Raw genomic sequence first — 18,543 nt, 5'->3', positions numbered from 1 at the left:
GGCAAATTCATGGTGGAGGGAGCCTCTAACCAGCCCAGTTTGGGCAAATTCATGGTGGAGGGAGCCTCTAACCAGCCCAGTTTGGGCAAATTCATGGTGGAGGGGGCCTCTAAAAACCCCAGTTTGGACCAATTCATGGTGGAGGGAGCCTCTAAACAGCCCAGTTTGGACCAATTCATGGTGGAGGGAGCCTCTAAAAAACCCAGTTTGGACCAATTCATGGTGGAGGGAGCCTCTAAAAAACCCAGTTTGGGCAAATTCATGGTGGAGGGAGCCTCTAAAAACCCCAGTTTGGACCAATTCATGGTGGAGGGAGCCTCTAAAAAACCCAGTTTGGACCAATTCATGGTGGAGGGAGCCTCTAAACAGCCCAGTTTGGGCAAATTCATGGTGGAGGGAGCCTCTAACCAGCCCAGTTTGGGCAAATTCATGGTGGAGGGAGCCTCTAACCAGCCCAGTTTGGGCAAATTCATGGTGGAGGGAGCCTCTAAAAACCCCAGTTTGGACCAATTCATGGTGGAGGGAGCCTCTAAACAGCCCAGTTTGGACCAATTCATGGTGGAGGGAGCCTCTAAAAAACCCAGTTTGGACCAATTCATGGTGGAGGGAGCCTCTAAAAAACCCAGTTTGGACCAATTCATGGTGGGGGGAGCCTCTAAAAACCCCAGTTTGGACCAATTCATGGTGGAGGGAGCCTCTAAACAGCCCAGTTTGGGCAAATTCATGGTGGAGGGAGCCTCTAAAAACCCCAGTTTGGACCAATTCATGGTGGAGGGAGCCTCTAAACAGCCCAGTTTGGACCAATTCATGGTGGAGGGAGCCTCTAAACAACCCCAGTTTGGGCAAATTCATGGTGGAGGGAGCCTCTAAAAACCCCAGTTTGGACCAATTCATGGTGGAGGGAGCCTCTAAACAGCCCAGTTTGGACCAATTCATGGTGGAGGGAGCCTCTAAACAGCCCAGTTTGGGCAAATTCATGGTGGAGGGAGCCTCTAAAAACCCCAGTTTGGACCAATTCATGGTGGAGGGAGCCTCTAAACAGCCCAGTTTGGACCAATTCATGGTGGAGGGAGCCTCTAAAAACCCCAGTTTGGACCAATTCATGGTGGAGGGAGCCTCTAAAAAACCCAGTTTGGACCAATTCATGGTGGAGGGAGCCTCTAAACAGCCCAGTTTGGACCAATTCATGGTGGAGGGAGCCTCTAAAAAACCCAGTTTGGACCAATTCATGGTGGAGGGAGCCTCTAAAAAACCCAGTTTGGACCAATTCATGGTGGAGGGAGCCTCTAAACAGCCCAGTTTGGGCAAATTCATGGTGGAGGGAGCCTCTAAAAACCCCAGTTTGGACCAATTCATGGTGGAGGGAGCCTCTAAACAGCCCAGTTTGGACCAATTCATGGTGGAGGGAGCCTCTAAACAGCCCAGTTTGGGCAAATTCATGGTGGAGGGAGCCTCTAAAAACCCCAGTTTGGACCAATTCATGGTGGAGGGAGCCTCTAAACAGCCCAGTTTGGACCAATTCATGGTGGAGGGAGCCTCTAAACAGACCAGTTTGGACCAATTCATGGTGGAGGGAGCCTCTAAAAAACCCAGTTTGGACCAATTCATGGTGGAGGGAGACTCTAAAAAACCCAGTTTGGACCAATTCATGGTAGAGGGAGCCTCTAAACAGCCCAGTTTGGACCAATTCATGGTGGAGGGAGCCTCTAAAAACCCCAGTTTGGACCAATTCATGGTGGAGGGAGCCTCTAAAAAACCCAGTTTGGACCAATTCATGGTGGAGGGAGCCTCTAAACAGCCCAGTTTGGACCAATTCATGGTGGAGGGAGCCTCTAAACAGACCAGTTTGGACCAATTCATGGTGGAGGGAGCCTCTAAAAAACCCAGTTTGGACCAATTCATGGTGGAGGGAGACTCTAAAAAACCCAGTTTGGACCAATTCATGGTAGAGGGAGCCTCTAAACAGCCCAGTTTGGACCAATTCATGGTGGAGGGAGCCTCTAAAAACCCCAGTTTGGACCAATTCATGGTGGAGGGAGCCTCTAAAAAACCCAGTTTGGACCAATTCATGGTGGAGGGAGCCTCTAACCAGCCCAGTTTGGACCAATTCATGGTGGAGGGAGCCTCTAAAAAACCCAGTTTGGACCAATTCATGGTGGAGGGAACCTCTAAACAGCCCAGTTTGGGCAAATTCGTGGTGGAGGGAGCCTCTAAAAAACCCAGTTTGGACCAATTCATGGTGGAGGGAGCCTCTAAAAACCCAGTTTGGACCAATTCATGGTGGAGGGAGCCTCTAAAAACCCAGTTTAGACCAATTCATGGTGGAGGGAGCCTCTAAACAGCCCAGTTTGGGCAAATTCATGGTGGAGGGAGCCTCTAACCAGCCCAGTTTGGGCAAATTCATGGTGGAGGGAGCCTCTAACCAGCCCAGTTTGGGCAAATTCATGGTGGAGGGAGCCTCTAACCAGCCCAGTTTGGGCAAATTCATGGTGGAGGGAGCCTCTAACCAGCCCAGTTTGGGCAAATTCATGGTGGAGGGAGCCTCTAAAAACCCCAGTTTGGACCAATTCATGGTGGAGGGAGCCTCTAAAAAACCCAGTTTGGATCAATTCATGGTGGAGGGAGCCTCTAACCAGCCCAGTTTGGACCAATTCATGGTGGAGGGAGCCTCTAAACAGCCCAGTTTGGACCAATTCATGGTGGAGGGAGCCTCTAACCAGCCAAGTTTGGACCAATTCATGGTGGAGGGAGCCTCTAAACAGCCCAGTTTGGACCAATTCATGGTGGAGGGAGCCTCTAACCAGCAGAGTTGTGGGAAAGCAGGGTGGAGGGAGCCTCTAACCAGCAGAGTTGGTGGAAATCAGGGTGGAGGGAGCCTCTAACCAGCAGAGTTGTGGGAAAGCAGGGTGGAGGGAGCCTCTAACCAGCAAAGTTGGTGGAAATCAGGGTGGAGGGAGCCTCTAACCAGCAGAGTTGTGGGAAAGCAGGGTGGAGGGAGCCTCTAACCAGCAGAGTTGTGGGAAAGCAGGGTGGAGGGAGCCTCTAACCAGCAGAGTTGGTGGAAATCAGGGTGGAGGGAGCCTCTAACCAGCAGAGTTGGGAGAAATCAGGGTGGAGGGAGCCTAGTATTAGCAGAATTGTGCAACGCTTATGGTGGATGAGTATGAGGATGCGGAGGAATTGGAGAGGTTGAGTACCGACATGGAGTTTCATGTTGGGGTGCTTTACAGTTCAAGCTACAGGTCCAACTTCGACACCCAATACGTGTAGGGCGCAGAGGGGTCAGAGAGGACAGGGCTGTGGTCGGAAAGGTATTCCCGCAACATGCGCCTATACTTCTCACGCCTGGTGACACTAGGACCCTCCGTGGCGGCACTTTGGCGAGGGGGTGCCATCAAGGTGTCCCAGACCTTAGACAGTGTGCCCCTCGTTTGTGTGGACCGGTGAAAACTTGGTCGCCTACTGGAGGAACTGCCCTCCCTGCCACCAACGTCACATGCTGGAAACATCTCCATCATATTCTGCACCAATTGCCTGTGGCAAGCATTGATACGATTGGCCCTCCCCTCTACCGGAATAAAAGACGAGATGTTGTTTTTATACCGGGGGTCAAGGATAGCAAAGATCCAGTACTGGTTGTCCTCCATGATTTTGACAATACGCTTGTCGGTTATAAAGCACCCCAACATGAACTCAGCCATGTCTGCCACAGTGTTAGTTGGCATGACTCCTCTGGCCCCACCGGAAAGTTCAATCTCCATTTCCTCCTCATCCTCCATGTCTACCCATCCGCGCTGCAACAATGGGACGATTCGAAGTTGCCCGGAAGCCTCCTGTATCACCATCACATCATCGGACAACTCTTCTTCCTCCTCCTCCTCCTCCTCCTCCTCCATTAAACGCGATGAAGCGGACAGATGTGTGGACCTACTCTCCAGCTGTGACGGATCGGATGCTATCCCTGACTCCTCTGTGTGATCTGAGTTATCCCTGATGTCAATCAGGGATTCTCTCAGAACACACAAGAGCGGGATTGTAAGGCTCACCATCGCATCCTCAGAGCTCACCCTCCTTGTGGACTCCTCAAAGACCCGTAGGATGTCACAAAGGTCTCTCATCCATGGCCACTCATGGATGTGAAACTGAGGCAGCTGACTTTGTGGCACCCTAGGGTTTTGTAGCTGGTATTCCATCAAAGGTCTCTGCTGCTCAACCACTCTATTCAACATCTGAAACGTTGAGTTCCAGCGTGTGGGGACGTCGCACAAAAGCCGGTGTTGTGGCACATGCAGGCGTTGCTGGAGAGATTTTAAGCTAGCAGCGGCTACTGTCGACTTGCGAAAGTGGGCGCACATGCGCCGCACTTTCACCAGTAGCTCTGGAACATTGGGGTAGCTCTTTAGGAAACGTTGCACCACTAGGTTGAAGACGTGGGCCAGACATGGAACATGTTGGAGTCCGGCAAGCTCCAGAGCTGCTACCAGGTTCCGGCCGTTATCACAAACGACCATGCCTGGGCCCAGGTGCAGCGGCTCAAACCATATTGCCGTCTCATCGAGGAGGGCATCCCTCACCTCGGAGGCAGTGTGCTGTCTGTCCCCCAAGCTGATCAGCTTCAGCACAGCCTGCTGACGTCTACCAACGCCAGTGCTGCAACGTTTCCAACTCGTAGCTGGGGTCAATCTAACAGCGGAGGAGGAGGCGGTGGCGGAGGAGGAGGCGGTGGCGGAGGAGGAGGCGGTGGAGGAGGAGGAGGAGGGGGGTGTTCTTCTCGTGTCCCTGCCAGGAATGTTAGGCGGGGAGACGAGGTACACCGGGCCAGTTTGGGAAGCAGTCCCAGCCTCAACTACATTCACCCAGTGTGCCGTCAATGAAATGTAGCGTCCCTGTCCGCATGCACTTGTCCACGCGTCGGTGGTCAAGTGGACCTTTGTGCAAAGCGCGGAACTAAGGGCCCGCCTGATGTTGAGTGACACGTGCTGGTGCAAGGCGGGGACGGCACACCGGGAGAAGTAGGGACGGCATAGCGAGGTGCCGCAGTTGCCATCAGGTCCAGGAAGGCAGGAGTTTCAACAAGCCGGAACGCCAACATCTCCTGGGCCAGCAGTTTAGCGATGTTGGCGTTCAAGGCTTGCGCGTGTGGGTGGTTAGCAGTGTATTTCTGCCGCTGCTCCAATGTCTGAGAGATGGTGGGTTGTTGTAAAGAAGCGCCTGATGGTGCCTTTGATGGTGCAGGAGAAGGAGATAAGACAGGAACAGGGGAGGATGAGGGAGAAGTCAACAAAGTGGCGGAGGCAGATGAAGTGGTGTCCTGGCTCATCCTCTGGAGTGCATCGCCAGCAAAGTCAGCAGTGGCAGTGGCAGAGGCAGTGGCAGGGGCGTGAATGGCAGGCGGCCTTTGTCCTGCCGTTGCTGCCTGCCACTGATTCCAGTGCTTGGATTCCAAATGACGGCGCATTGAAGTGGTGGACAGGTTGCTCTTCTCAGAGCCCCTAATCAATTTTGAGAGGCAAATTGTGCAGACAACACTATATCTGTCCTCGGCGCATTCCTTGAAAAAACTCCACACCTTCGAGAAACGTGCCCTCGAGGTGGGAGTTTTTCGGGGCTGGGTACGAACTGGAACATCTTGGGAGATTCCGGGTGTGGCCTGGCTTCGCCTAAGCTGCTGACCTCTGCCTCTGCCTCTAGCTACCCTTTTTGGTGCTGCACCTGCCTCAACATCCACACTACTTTCCCCGCTTGACATCCCCCCTGTCCAGGTCGGGTCAGTGTCCTCATCATCCACCACTTCCTCTTCCAACTCCTGTCTCATCTCCTCCTCCCGCACAATGCGCCGGTCAACTGGATGCCCTGACGGCAACTGCGTCACATCATCGTCGATGAGGGTGGGTTGCTGGTCATCCACCACCAAATCGAACGGAGATGGAGGAGACTCTAGTGTTTGAGCATCTGGACACAGATGCTCCTCTGTTAGGTTCGTGGAATCGTGACGTGGAGGGGCAGGTTGAGGGACAATGAAAGGAGCGGAGAACAGCTCTGGGGAGCAGGGACAGTTGGGGTTATTGTTCTGTGAAGCTTGGGAATTTTGGGAGGAAGGAGGACAAGACTGTTGGGTAATAGGAGGAGAGGAGGCAGAGTCTGACTGGCTGCTGGACAATGTGCTGTAAGCGTTCTCTGACAGCCATTGCAAGACCTGTTCCTGGTTCTCGGGCCTACTAAGGTTTGTACCCTGCAGTTTAGTTAATGTGGCAAGCAACCCTGGCACTGTGGAGTGGCGCAATGCTTGCTGCCCCACAGGAGTAGGCACGGGACGCCCTGTGGCTTCACTGCTACCTTGCTCCCCAGAACCATTCCCCCGACCTCGCCCACGGCCTCGTCCACGTCCCTTTCCGGGAGCCTTGCGCATTTTGAATTCCCAGTTAGAAATTGGCACTATATACCAGTAGCAAAAATTGTGGGTGCACGTAACCCCAATATATTCTTTGAATTCCCAGTCAGACAATGGCACTATATACCAGTAGCAAAAATTGTGGGTGCACGTAACCCCAATATATTCTTTGAATTACCAGTCAGAAACTGGCACTGTATGGCAGTAGCAAGAAATGAGGGTATTTGTAAACCCAATATATTCTTTGAATTCCCAGTCAGACAATGGCACTATATACCAGTAGCAAGAAATGAGGGTATTTGTAACCCCAATATATTCTTTGAATTCCCAGACAGACAATGGCACTATATACCAGTAGCAAGAAATGAGGGTATTTGTAACCCCAATATATTCTTTGAATTCCCAGTCAGACAATGGCACTATATATCAGTAGCAAGAAATGAGGGTATTTGTAACCCCAATATATTCTTTGAATTCCCAGTCAGACAATGGCACTATATACCAGTAGCAAGAAATGAGGGTATTTGTAACCCCAATATATTCTTTGAATTCCCAGTCAGACAATGGCACTATATACCAGTAGCAAGAAATGAGGGTATTTGTAACCCCAATATATTCTTTGAATTCCCAGTCAGACAATGGCACTATATACCAGTAGCAAGAAATGAGGGTATTTGTAACCCCAATATATTCTTTGAATTCCCAGTCAGACAATGGCACTATATACCAGTAGCAAAAATTGTGGGTGCATGTAACCCCAATATATTCTTTGAATTCCCAGTCAGACAATGGCACTATATACCAGTAGCAAAAATTGTGGGTGCACGTAACCCCAATATATTCTTTGAATTCCCAGTCAGAAACTGGCACTATATGGCAGTAGCAAGAAATGAGGGTATTTATAACCCCAATATATTCTTTGAATTCCCAGTCAGACAATGGCACTATATACCAGTAGCAAAAACTATGGGTGCACGTAACCCCAATATATTCTTTGAATTCCCAGTCAGAAACTGGCACTATATGGCAGTAGCAAGAAATGAGGGTATTTGTAAACCCAATATATTCTTTGAATTCCCAGTCAGACAATGGCACTATATACCAGTAGCAAGAAATGAGGGTATTTGTAACCCCAATATATTCTTTGAATTCCCAGTCAGACAATGGCACTATATACCAGTAGCAAGAAATGAGGGTATTTGTAACCCCAATATATTCTTTGAATTCCCAGTCAGACAATGGCACTATATACCAGTAGCAAGAAATGAGGGTATTTGTAACCCCAATATATTCTTTGAATTCCCAGTCAGACAATGGCACTATATACCAGTAGCAAAAATTGTGGGTGCACGTAACCCCAATATATTCTTTGAATTCCCAGTCAGACAATGGCACTATATACCAGAAGCAAAAATTGTGGGTGCACGTAACCCCAATATATTCTTTGAATTCCCAGTCAGACAATGGAACTATATGGCAGTAGCAAGAAATGAGGGTATTTATAAACCCAATATATTCTTTGAATTCCCAGTCAGAAACTGGCACTATATGGCAGTAGCAAGAAATGAGGGTATTTGTAAACCCAATATATTCTTTGAATTCCCAGTCAGACAATAGCACTATATACCAGTAGCAAGAAATGAGGGTATTTGTAACCCCAATATATTCTTTGAATTCCCAGTCAGACAATGGCACTATATACCAGTAGCAAAAATTGTGGGTGCACGTAACCCCAATATATTCTTTGAATTCCCAGTCAGACAATGGCACTATATACCAGTAGCAAAAATTGTGGGTGCACGTAACCCCAATATATTCTTTGAATTTCCAGTCAGACAATGGCACTATATACCAGTAACAAAAATTGTGGGTGCACGTAACCCCAATATATTCTTTGAATTACCAGTCCGAAACTGGCACTATATGGCAGTAGCAAGAAATGAGAGTATTTGTAACCCCAATATATTCTTTGAATTCCCAGTCAGACAATGGCACTATATGGCAGTAGCAAAAATAGTGGGTGTATATAGCCCCAATTCTATTGCTAGGGGACTTGCAGGGTATTTCTGGGGTGAAGGTGGGGGGGCACACCGTTGGAACGGGTATCGGGGGTATATATCGGGTATACGGGAATACACTGACAGTGTATTCCATTCAGGATCCTGGGAAAGTTGGGTTGCGGCGATTGAGCCCGTCAGTGCCACGTTACACTGACAAGCTTCTCCCTGGAATTTAGCTCTTATAAGAGCTGTTGGTTGTCTTCTCCTTCCTATCCTAGCCTGTCCCTGCCTACCCAGAATCTAAGCCCTAGCTAACTGGACGGAAACCTCCGTCCCCGGTGAATTGCAAGCTCAGAATGACGCGAAGCTGGGCGTCGCTGTTCTTTTAAATTAGAGGTCACATGTTTTCGGCAGCCAATGGGTTTTGCCTACTTTTTTCAACGTCACCGGTGTCGTAGTTCCTGTCCCACCTACCCTGCGCTGTTATTGGAGCAAAAAAGGCGCCAGGGAAGGTGGGAGGGGAATCGAGTAATGGCGCACTTTACCACGCGGTGTTCGATTCGATTCGAACATGCCGAACAGCCTAATATCCGATCGAACATGAGTTCGATAGAACACTGTTCGCTCATCTCTAGTTATAAATAATATTATACTTGCCATTTGCAGTGCACGTCTTTGTGGTCATGTCTCAGACCAAGTTAAGTGTGCAGGTGGACAAGGGGCACATGGCTAGGTAGTTGTTGCAATTAACTTTTTCTTTAGTGAGATGAATGCTGCAAGCAACTTTAATAGTGCAACATTAACAACTTGTATATACTTGGTATCAGTGTATGACAATCTAAGTGGGCAATATCTGCTTAGTACTTATAATGGTGGCCACTGCAGCACCAGATTAAAAGCCACCTAACAAGTCCTGCTATAGTAAGTAAAAATATAATGTACTCACTTAGCCATTTCTTTACGTGTGACATTTTGGCCTTCCATCTTGGACTATACAGGTTATGGCAATGATTACAACACCTGGTCTCAGTACGTTCCTCCTTGACAAATCCTCCTTAAGCTAGGTGGCCTTACTCTTGGATCCAGTTTCTTCAGATAATCTTTAGGTCCTTCCTCCATGATTCTGGGGCACTCACACTGGCTTCTATTTGATAATACTATATGGTGTCCTTCTTTGCAATGGAGCTTGTGTATGCAGGGCCGCCATCAGGAATTTTGGGGCCCCATACAGCCTAAGTATCTGGGCCCCCCCTCCCCCGCCATTTTAAAACTACCTTATTTTGCGTCATACCAATTATGTATTACATTTCCCTTTATTTAGCAGCATTACAAGGCTTAATCAGATTCTATTTGCAGGTAAAATCTGCTACCTGTGACAGCGCCTTGGTAACCAGTCAGAATCAGCTGTCAACTTATCCCTGCACGAAGAACTGGCCATTTAAAAAAAAGGGGGGCCTGCAGTTCTCCATGCAGGGATAAGTGGGAAGCTGATTGTGACTGGTTACCAACGTATCCCGGCAAGGGAGGCCAAAAACGCAATGTGAACACTCCTTTAAAGTGAAAGTCCCACCCCCAAACAGGCTGCTTTGCTAGTAGTATAGCGGCCTACATCATTATTATTCTCCAGCTAAAAACTTATATATTATTGCCCCAGTTCCCTCTCCGCACTGCCGCACACCCGATGTCCCAACAATCCCCCCCCTCCACCCGTCCACCCTCTAACATCTTTCCATTGCCCCCTGTACCCATATCTCCCAACTTTTGAAGAACCAAAAGAGGGACAAAATTTAGCCCCACCCACTGTTATGTTGACTCCGCCCACTCATTAATTTTCCATTTGCCCGCACACTGTATAATCCTCATATATAGACAAACATGGTAGAAAGGGGGAAGAAATTGAGAAATGTCAAGGCATCATGCATAACCCCTAGTATGGTCCAACATAGGATCCTGAGTTCAACTAATATCAACAAACCAAAAAAGGAACAACAGGAATGACGTATAAAAATATAAATTTTATTCGACAACAACAAAAACACATAACACTAATAAAAGGTGACTAATCACCAGTTACCATCAAATGACCGTGGTTACATGGGTGGTAAAATATGGGTAAGAACACCATAAAGGGGATAAGAAGTACAATAACATATACACACAGATCGATGAGGAGGTAAGTATACCAGACAGTCTCCTATAGCCGTACTAGATATCAGTATATAAAGATATTACTGCACAATTGTTATGTTATGCATAAATAGTGTTATGACTCCCCCTAGTGGCGTATTTTGGAATTACACCGAATATATATGTATATACAAGTGTATTGAATAGACGGTGTAGTCAATAGAAATAACAAATGCAATAAGGAGGGAGTGTAATGCTGAACAATATACAGTACCTCCTAAACTATAAGTATTGCCCCCTATCCGGAAGGAAAAGGTATAAGTCTGAGTGACTCATATATTAGTAATAGTCATACCAGAATCACTAAATATCAGTCAAATGGTGAGCTTACCCATAGTGTCAGAACCAGTGTTCACCACAAAAAACGCGCCCACGTGTCCCCGACGCGCGTTTCGGTGCTAACAGCCTTCTTCCCCATGTGTATGTGGCTATCTCCCTCTGCACCATAGATCCAGTACTACTCCTGGATCACTTCTGGGAACTTCCTGTGACCGGGTTGCGCCACCACAAAGCGCACTGGTAGTCTTACAATAACTAAACTTCTCACCCACTTGTGGTCTGAGCCACCAATCCAGAAAGACTCTGGTACACCCTGCTTTACAAAGGTTCGATTCTGCAGCAGTATATCTGTGTTTCACAAAGATAAGACTGAAACACAGCACCACAATAGATGGACTCAATCCAAGTCTATGGTCACATTCTGGTGGGTGAAATGATTTTCTTGGATATAAGGGCTAGTTCACACATTAAAACCTCCTGGCTTATTTTGGTCCTGAAAAAAAACGCTTCCTAATTAGGAAGCTTTTTTTTTTTACCTTGCCAAGCTTGTTTTGGAGCTTTTGTTTTGTAAAAACCACTTCTGCGTTGCTTATTTTTGCAAAAACCACGCTGAAAAAAAAACGCGTGGTTTTCGCCTCCCATTCACTTCTATTGCTTTCTTCAGGCGGAAAACGCCTGAAGAAAGGTCATGTCGCTTCTTTTTTCTGCTAGCTGAAAAATAACTAGTAGAAAATAAACCTAGCAGAAAAAAAGCTAGCTGTTTACATAGGGCTCCATTGCAAAGGGGCTGATTTTGAAGCGAAATCCGCTGTCAAAATCAGCCTCTTTGCCACCTGTGAACTAGCCCTAAAGCTTACTATCCCAAATGACTGTCTAGAGCTTTTGCGATTACTGGGCAATGATTCAGGAAGAGGGTGGAGGCTGTGGCACTGCGGAGGCAGGAAAAAGTGGCACTACTAATAGCCACAGTGTGAAGTAATTCTAGGAGCTTTTCAAGTTGGACATCTGGTACCACGTTTGGTATCAATTTAATGACATAAACCAAGTGAATATTATAATCAGGTTATTTAGGCCACAAGATGAATGGTACACAATGTATAGCATAAAATGTGCAAAGTTTTATTTTTTTTCTATTGCATACCAGAAAGAGTTAACAAAACTTAATCAATGAGGTATTTGTACCCCCCAAATAATGACAATAAACACTACCACCTGTCCAGCAAAAAACATGTCCTTATACAGTTACATTGACAGAAAATAAAGCTCTAGGGCTTGTCGTGGTTTTGTCAAGGCCAACAGACCGGTCAATATAGGGTTAAACTGAAATGCGTTGAAGAGGTGGAAATCAGCCCATAAATTCCTTGCATATCATATATTGTATATTGTCAAATAATACATTTTACAAATGAAGTTAATAGTACCGTTCCTACAGTCCCTTGCAATTTGAGCAAACTAGAACGATGGAACGTTATAATATAATCCCAATTAAACAGTATTGTGAGTCATTGGTTTGAAGATAATATGGCAGTGTGCAAATTTTGCATAGTATGTTATTTATATCATACTAATGACATAATGAAATACTTGAATTGAAGAGGCCACACGGTGGCTCAGTGGTTAGCACTGCAGCCTTGCAGCACTGGAGTCCTGGTGTTCAAATCCCACCAAGGGCAAAAAAACATCTGCAAGGAATTTGTATGTTCTACCCGTGTTTGCATGGATTTCCATCCCATATTCCAAAAAAAAAGACCCAAAACATACTGATAGGGAAAAATGTAAATTGTGAGCTCTATGTGGGGCTCACAATCTACATTTAAAAAAATAAAATACTTGAATTGAGTTAAATTTCAGTTGACTGATATATAATAATATGTTGTGATAGGACATTACTGGAGATCCAACCATTGAACAGCTTGGAGAAACTATAAACCAACTTCCAGATGTGGTAAGGACATAATTTATGTACAGTACTATACGGTAAAGCTGTTATATATACATGTAATGCTTGATAACTTTTGTAAGGTGTTATAATCACCACTTGTGCTAATAGAAGTGTGAACATATAGAAAGTATAAATCCCTGAGAATATATATACTATATAGCAATAGTTCCAAAGATTTGGAAAAGTGTTTAAGGTTCTAAATGTCTTGCTTTAAAAAATATTACACATTTTCAGTTACTATTAGTAAGTTAACTTTGATTTAGTTTTTGATTATATTCAAGGGGCTTTCAATAATCTATCTAAGGCTGCATTCACACGGAGTAAACGCTGGCGTTTTTTGTGTGTTTTTTGCACATAGCGCCGCGTTTACGCCGCGTAGCGCCACGTTAACGCCGCGTATACGCCGCGTTAACGCCGGGCAACGCCACCGCTAAATAGCGCGGCGTAAACGCGGCGCTATGTGCAAAAAACACACAAAAAACGCCAGCGTTTACTCCGTGTGAATGCAGCCTCAGTTTGTTCTGTCACTGTTAGAAAGCTGAGCTTGTCTGTGTAGATTGAGACTTATCTAGACATGCAACACACAGTAGTAGTTTAGTCTGATGAGAGCACTGGAAGTGACAGCATGGCAAGTGCAGTATAGTGGAGGGCTACAAAGGAAGTGAGGCATTAGGAGCGCTCGTCTGTGATTAAATTATTTACAAAGGAAGAAAGAAACGTAAAGAAATCCATGGAAAGATGTTTGCAATATATGGTAATGATGCACCTTCTTACTACTAAGTAAAGTTTTGGTCCAAGCTTTTTAAACGGGGGCAAGGAATCAGCTGAAGATAACCCCTATTCAAGGCAATCTCTCAAAGCAGGTAATGTGCCCTAAATTGGAGGTAGTGTTATAGCAGAGGCCGGGAACCTATGACTTGTGAGATGTGGCTCTTTTGATAGATCTGGATGCATCTGGCTCTCAGACAGGTGGGGCGTAACTACTGGGCCGCAGGCCCCACAAGCACTATTATACTAGTGGGTCTTTTCGGACCCCCTCAGTATAATGATCAGAGGCCCATGAGAGGTAAGGGAACATAAAAAAGCAATGTTACTTACCTCTCTGGGCGGGCTTCAGGCCGACTTGCCTGAAGTCCAAGATGTCACATGACCGGGGCCTACGTCCATATGCGTCGTGCCTCAAACCCACGTTCTGGACGTCATTGAAAATGGCCGACAGCAGTGGAGAGTGCAGCGGAGTCTGGGAGAGGTAAGTAACAGTGTTTTTTATTGTTTTATCCCCCCCTGGGTCTCCAATTATTATACTCTGGGGTCTGAAAAGACCCTAGAGAATAGTAATTGTTCATGGGTGACCACTATAGGGTATAATGCTGTGTTCAGGGGCCACTATTAATAGTGCGTGCAGGTATGCGGGGGGGGGGGGGGTATGGCTTTCACAGAATTACATTTTAAAATATGTGGCGTTCATGGCTCTCTCAGCCAAAAAGGTTCCCAACCCCCCGACCCCTGCGTTATAGGTTATGAATTAGGCTTTTCAGTTGGCATAATTTCCAGTATCATTCATGATGTTTTAATAATTTCAAAGATAGGTTCCTGGTGGACGCCACAGACGTTGATGTCTGAGCAAAACATGTCACCAGCAATTTAGCCAAGAAAATTTAGACAGGCTTAGAGAAAATACAGGAGATTTCTATTCTTGGGTTTTTAAGGGTGATGAAACATGGATCCACTACCATGATAATGAGACCAAGCAAGAACCCATGTGATGGAAACACAAGGCGTCACCCATACCAAAGAATGTTGTGTGCAGCAGTCAGGCCCAGTTCACATCTGCTTTTGGTATTCTATTTGGGGAGTCCACTTGGGGAGACCCCGAATGGAAACCTATACACAGATGTGTTCCAAACCAGAATATGGCCTCCAAAAAAGAAAATCCCATCCACAAATAACTGTTTGTTACACTGCTCTTCATCTGTGTGAAGCAGGGTTCTGTTTGGCAAGGTGAGAGGTCATAGACATGGGTCAGAAGGGGTTCTATCTATCTAAGGGGTGTAACTTGAGGGTATGGAGCCGCACCGGGCCCAGGAGCCTAAGGGGGCCCATAAACACTGGCATCAGTATTGAAATTGCAACTTCCATCTGGCCCATAAGCCAAGGAGACCCACAGATAACACTAACCACACTAAGGAGATATTCCACTATGACGTTAATCCCAGGTCATGTCAATAGGCTTCTCATAAACCAGTCACTAATCTATAGTGAGCTTTCTTTTCAAAGGCAGGGCTAGAGAGACGATTTTCTTTTCCCCATCAAGATAAACTTATTTGCATAATCTTTCATATTGCAGGTGTGACCATTATTTTTACAATTTTCACTCAAAATGTAGATTGTTATCAAAGATTACGTTAGGAAACTGTTAATTTGCTTTTGAGCACAAAAAAATACAGCACTTTTAAAATCATGAAATGGATTTATTTTTCACCATAGGTTAAAGACTTTCTTAAAACATATGAGAATACACAGGAGAAGTTCAAAGCCGTACTGGGCCCCATCTGTTATGAGCTGAAGTCTGCTGGCCCTCCTGTAAGTGTTAAGAAGACTGAAATGTACCGTATATACTCGAGTATAAGCCGACCCGAATATAAGCCGAGGCCCCTAATTTTACCACAAAAAACTGGGAAAACTTATTGACTCGAGTATAAGCCGAGGGGGGGAAATGCAGCAGCTACTGGAAAATTTCAAAAATTAAAATGGCCGGCGTTTTTGGGTGCAGTAGTTGCTGGGGAAGGGGAGGGGGTGTTTTGGTTGTCTGTCTGCCCCTTCCCTGAGCTTGAGGACTGAGGTTTTTTCCCCTCACTTGGAATTCAGTCTGGCTGTATATAGGGGATCTGCAGTGCTCCTATTAACCCCTTCCCGACGGAACAGGAGCACTGCAGATTCCCTATATTCAGTAGACACAGGGATACCTAATGTGTTCGTGTTTCATAGTTATTTTCTACATTTATATGTATTCTAGGGAAAGGAGGGATTTACAACTTTTATTTACTTTATTTTTTATTATAATTTTTCTTCAAGCTTCTTTTTTTCACTATTTTATGGGAGATTCTATACATTACTATTGCGGCTGGACATAGACCCCCCCCCCCCCAAAAAAAAAAAAAAAAAAAAAAATTATTTATTTTTTGTTTGACTTGAGTATAAGCCGAGCGGGGGCTTTCTCAGCACAAAAACTGTGCCAAAAAATTTGGCTTATACTCGAGTATATACAGTAACTATATACAAAATACTTATTACTTATCTGTTCTCTCTCCTATGCACAGGCTGCAGACCAATCAAAAAGACTGTTTTCAAGTTTACCACATTATTTCAAAGATGGTGCAAGAATTGAAGCTGAGCCATATATACTGCCAGAGTAAGTGCATGAGATTAATGAGGCCCCTGTAGGGGAATAAATGGTAATGAATGGGAGTATTTTGCCAGTATTTTATTCTTAAAGGGGCCCTATCATTGGCAAATCATGATTTTAGATAGTGATATGCCTGAATAATCTTTAAAAAGGCTATTCAGGTGCTGCCACTAGTTTCTGAAAAGACCCCCCCCCCCCTGTTTTTTTTTACATAGCGAGCACCCCCCAGAGTCCGACCTTTGTAACGCCCCCTCCTTTGCTTATGCTTTGTGATGCCCTCCTCCTCACTATCTGTAACTGCCTCCATTCTCTGTAGTCTTGATCCAGCGCTTTCAAATCTCTGGCATGCGCAGTAATGCTCCGTTCTGAGCGCCATTTGCTCAGTGAGCATCATTTGCATATTGGTTTTACCGATATGTAAAAAAAATGGGTGGGGGGTCTTTTCAAAAACCAGAGACCATTTTAATAACTTATAAGATAAGATAATCCTTTAATAGTCCCACCTTGGGGAAATTTCAGCGTGTTACAGCAGCATAGTAATACAGATACAGGATAATACAGAGTAATATGTTACAGACGTAGACACAGATAAGCAAAATCATAGAAAATCATAGGGGCTCAAATTGTCCTTGCTTGCAAATTGCTTGAAAGGAAAATTCTAAGTCTCAATATTAGACTATAGGAAGGAGTTTGGAGGAGAATTGCTATCTTGATAGTGGAAGGAAAAATAAATTGAGTCAGGAGGGAGAAGAGAAAACAACTGGAAAGTGCTAACATTTTTCCTAACAACCAATAACCTACTACACACCAGTAGTTTGTGTGTGAATCGGGCCATTTTGGAACCCAGAATTCTGTTTTATATCCAATAGGTTATAACTGAATTATAGCTTTACATAGTACTGGTAGTAATCTGGAAAAGTTGGGACAAACATAATTAAATATGCTGATAAACATACAACTGCCGATAACGTATAAAAGGTTTCTATTCGGCTAGAAATATCCAGATATCTGCATCAGGAGATGGCTAGTTTTTTTTAAGATATCCTAGTTTGTGAATTGAAGTATATCAAAAGTTTTGTGAAATTGTATTGAATTAGTTTCATGACAAAATTGAATCCTTAACCAATGTGGAGTTAAATTAAAGGGGCTCTATCAGCAAAATCATGCTGATAGAGCCCCACATATGTGTGAATAGCCTTTAAAAAGGCTATTCAGGCACCGTAAATGTTATATTAAACTACCCCCCCCCCCCCCCCGTTTTAAAATAATAATCTAAAAAAGAATGTGCTCTACTTACGCATCGTAAACTCTGGGCGGGCATTCAGGGTGTGTCTTCATCTTCATCCACGCCTCTTCTTCCTCCGATGTCCTCGGGTCCCGTCCTCCTCCGGCGCTCGCGAACAGACATTGATAAAAAAAAAAATAGCCTGGGTGCATGCGCAGTAGCCGTAGTAGAAGCCGCATGCTACTGCGCATGCGCCCAGGCCATTTTTTTTTTTTTTTTTATCAATGTCCGTTCGCGAGCACTGGAGGAAGACAGGACCCGAGGACATCGGAGGAAGAGGAGGCGTGGATGAAGATGAAGACACAAACTGAATGCCCGCCCAGCATGCACGATGCATAAGTAGATCACATTCTTTTTTAGGTTATTTTAAAATGGGGGGGGGGGTAGTTTAATATAACTTTTACGGTGCCTGAATAGCCTTTTTAAAGGCTATTCACGCATATGTGGGGCTCATCAGCATGATTTTGCTGATAGAGCCCCTTTAAGCATGGAGACCGGATGCATAACATGAAGCTCCTGGGCCCAAATGCAAAATTTGTACTAGGCCCCAAATATGATATACCTTATGGTCCTCTTAGGCTCCTGCATCCTTTGCGCCCCATCAATTTACACCTCTGGTGGATACATTGGTAACAGTAATTAACAGTGATCTGGTCCCATACTACTCACAATGAAACCTGGTGAAAAGAACAGGACAGTACCATCTTAGCATCTTTGTCCTGCAAAGTAGAGATGAGCGAACCTTATGATAGATTTCTTTCAGGTTCTGACGGTTCACCTTAGAGATTGGTTTCAGTCTGAACAAGTTCTCCATACACTGGAAGTGAAATTATTATACTCCTGGATCTCTTCAGACCCCTGAGTATAATAGGTGGAAGCCCAGGGTAAGTGTAAAAAAATTAGTTATACTCCTCTTTACCTCTTTTTGTAAATTCCAACAGTCTCTATGGGTCCTCTCCTGGCATCTTCTGGCCCCATGGTGGACATAATGCATCCCAGGATTACAAGCCTCAATGATCGAATGGGGCGTGCCAAGTCTCATGACATTGATGC

The 18,543-nt window shown here is 45.4% G+C and overlaps 1 protein-coding gene across 1 annotated transcript in view; it reads left to right on the top strand.

The window, feature by feature from the left end:
- Positions 1 to 18,543, top strand: part of LOC142187284 (uncharacterized) — a 91,828-nt gene that overhangs the window by 13,773 nt on the left and 59,512 nt on the right. Inside the window, exons 4-6 of the mRNA XM_075261510.1 lie at positions 12,740 to 12,802; positions 15,287 to 15,382; positions 16,120 to 16,211. Of these exons, the coding sequence (XP_075117611.1) occupies positions 12,740 to 12,802; positions 15,287 to 15,382; positions 16,120 to 16,211 (251 nt within the window). The remainder of the gene's footprint in view (positions 1 to 12,739; positions 12,803 to 15,286; positions 15,383 to 16,119; positions 16,212 to 18,543) is intronic.

Source organism: Leptodactylus fuscus, chromosome 1, assembly GCF_031893055.1.
Source record: "Leptodactylus fuscus isolate aLepFus1 chromosome 1, aLepFus1.hap2, whole genome shotgun sequence".
Lineage (NCBI taxonomy): Eukaryota > Metazoa > Chordata > Amphibia > Anura > Leptodactylidae > Leptodactylus > Leptodactylus fuscus.
This window is presented reverse-complemented; position numbering and strand designations above follow the sequence as displayed.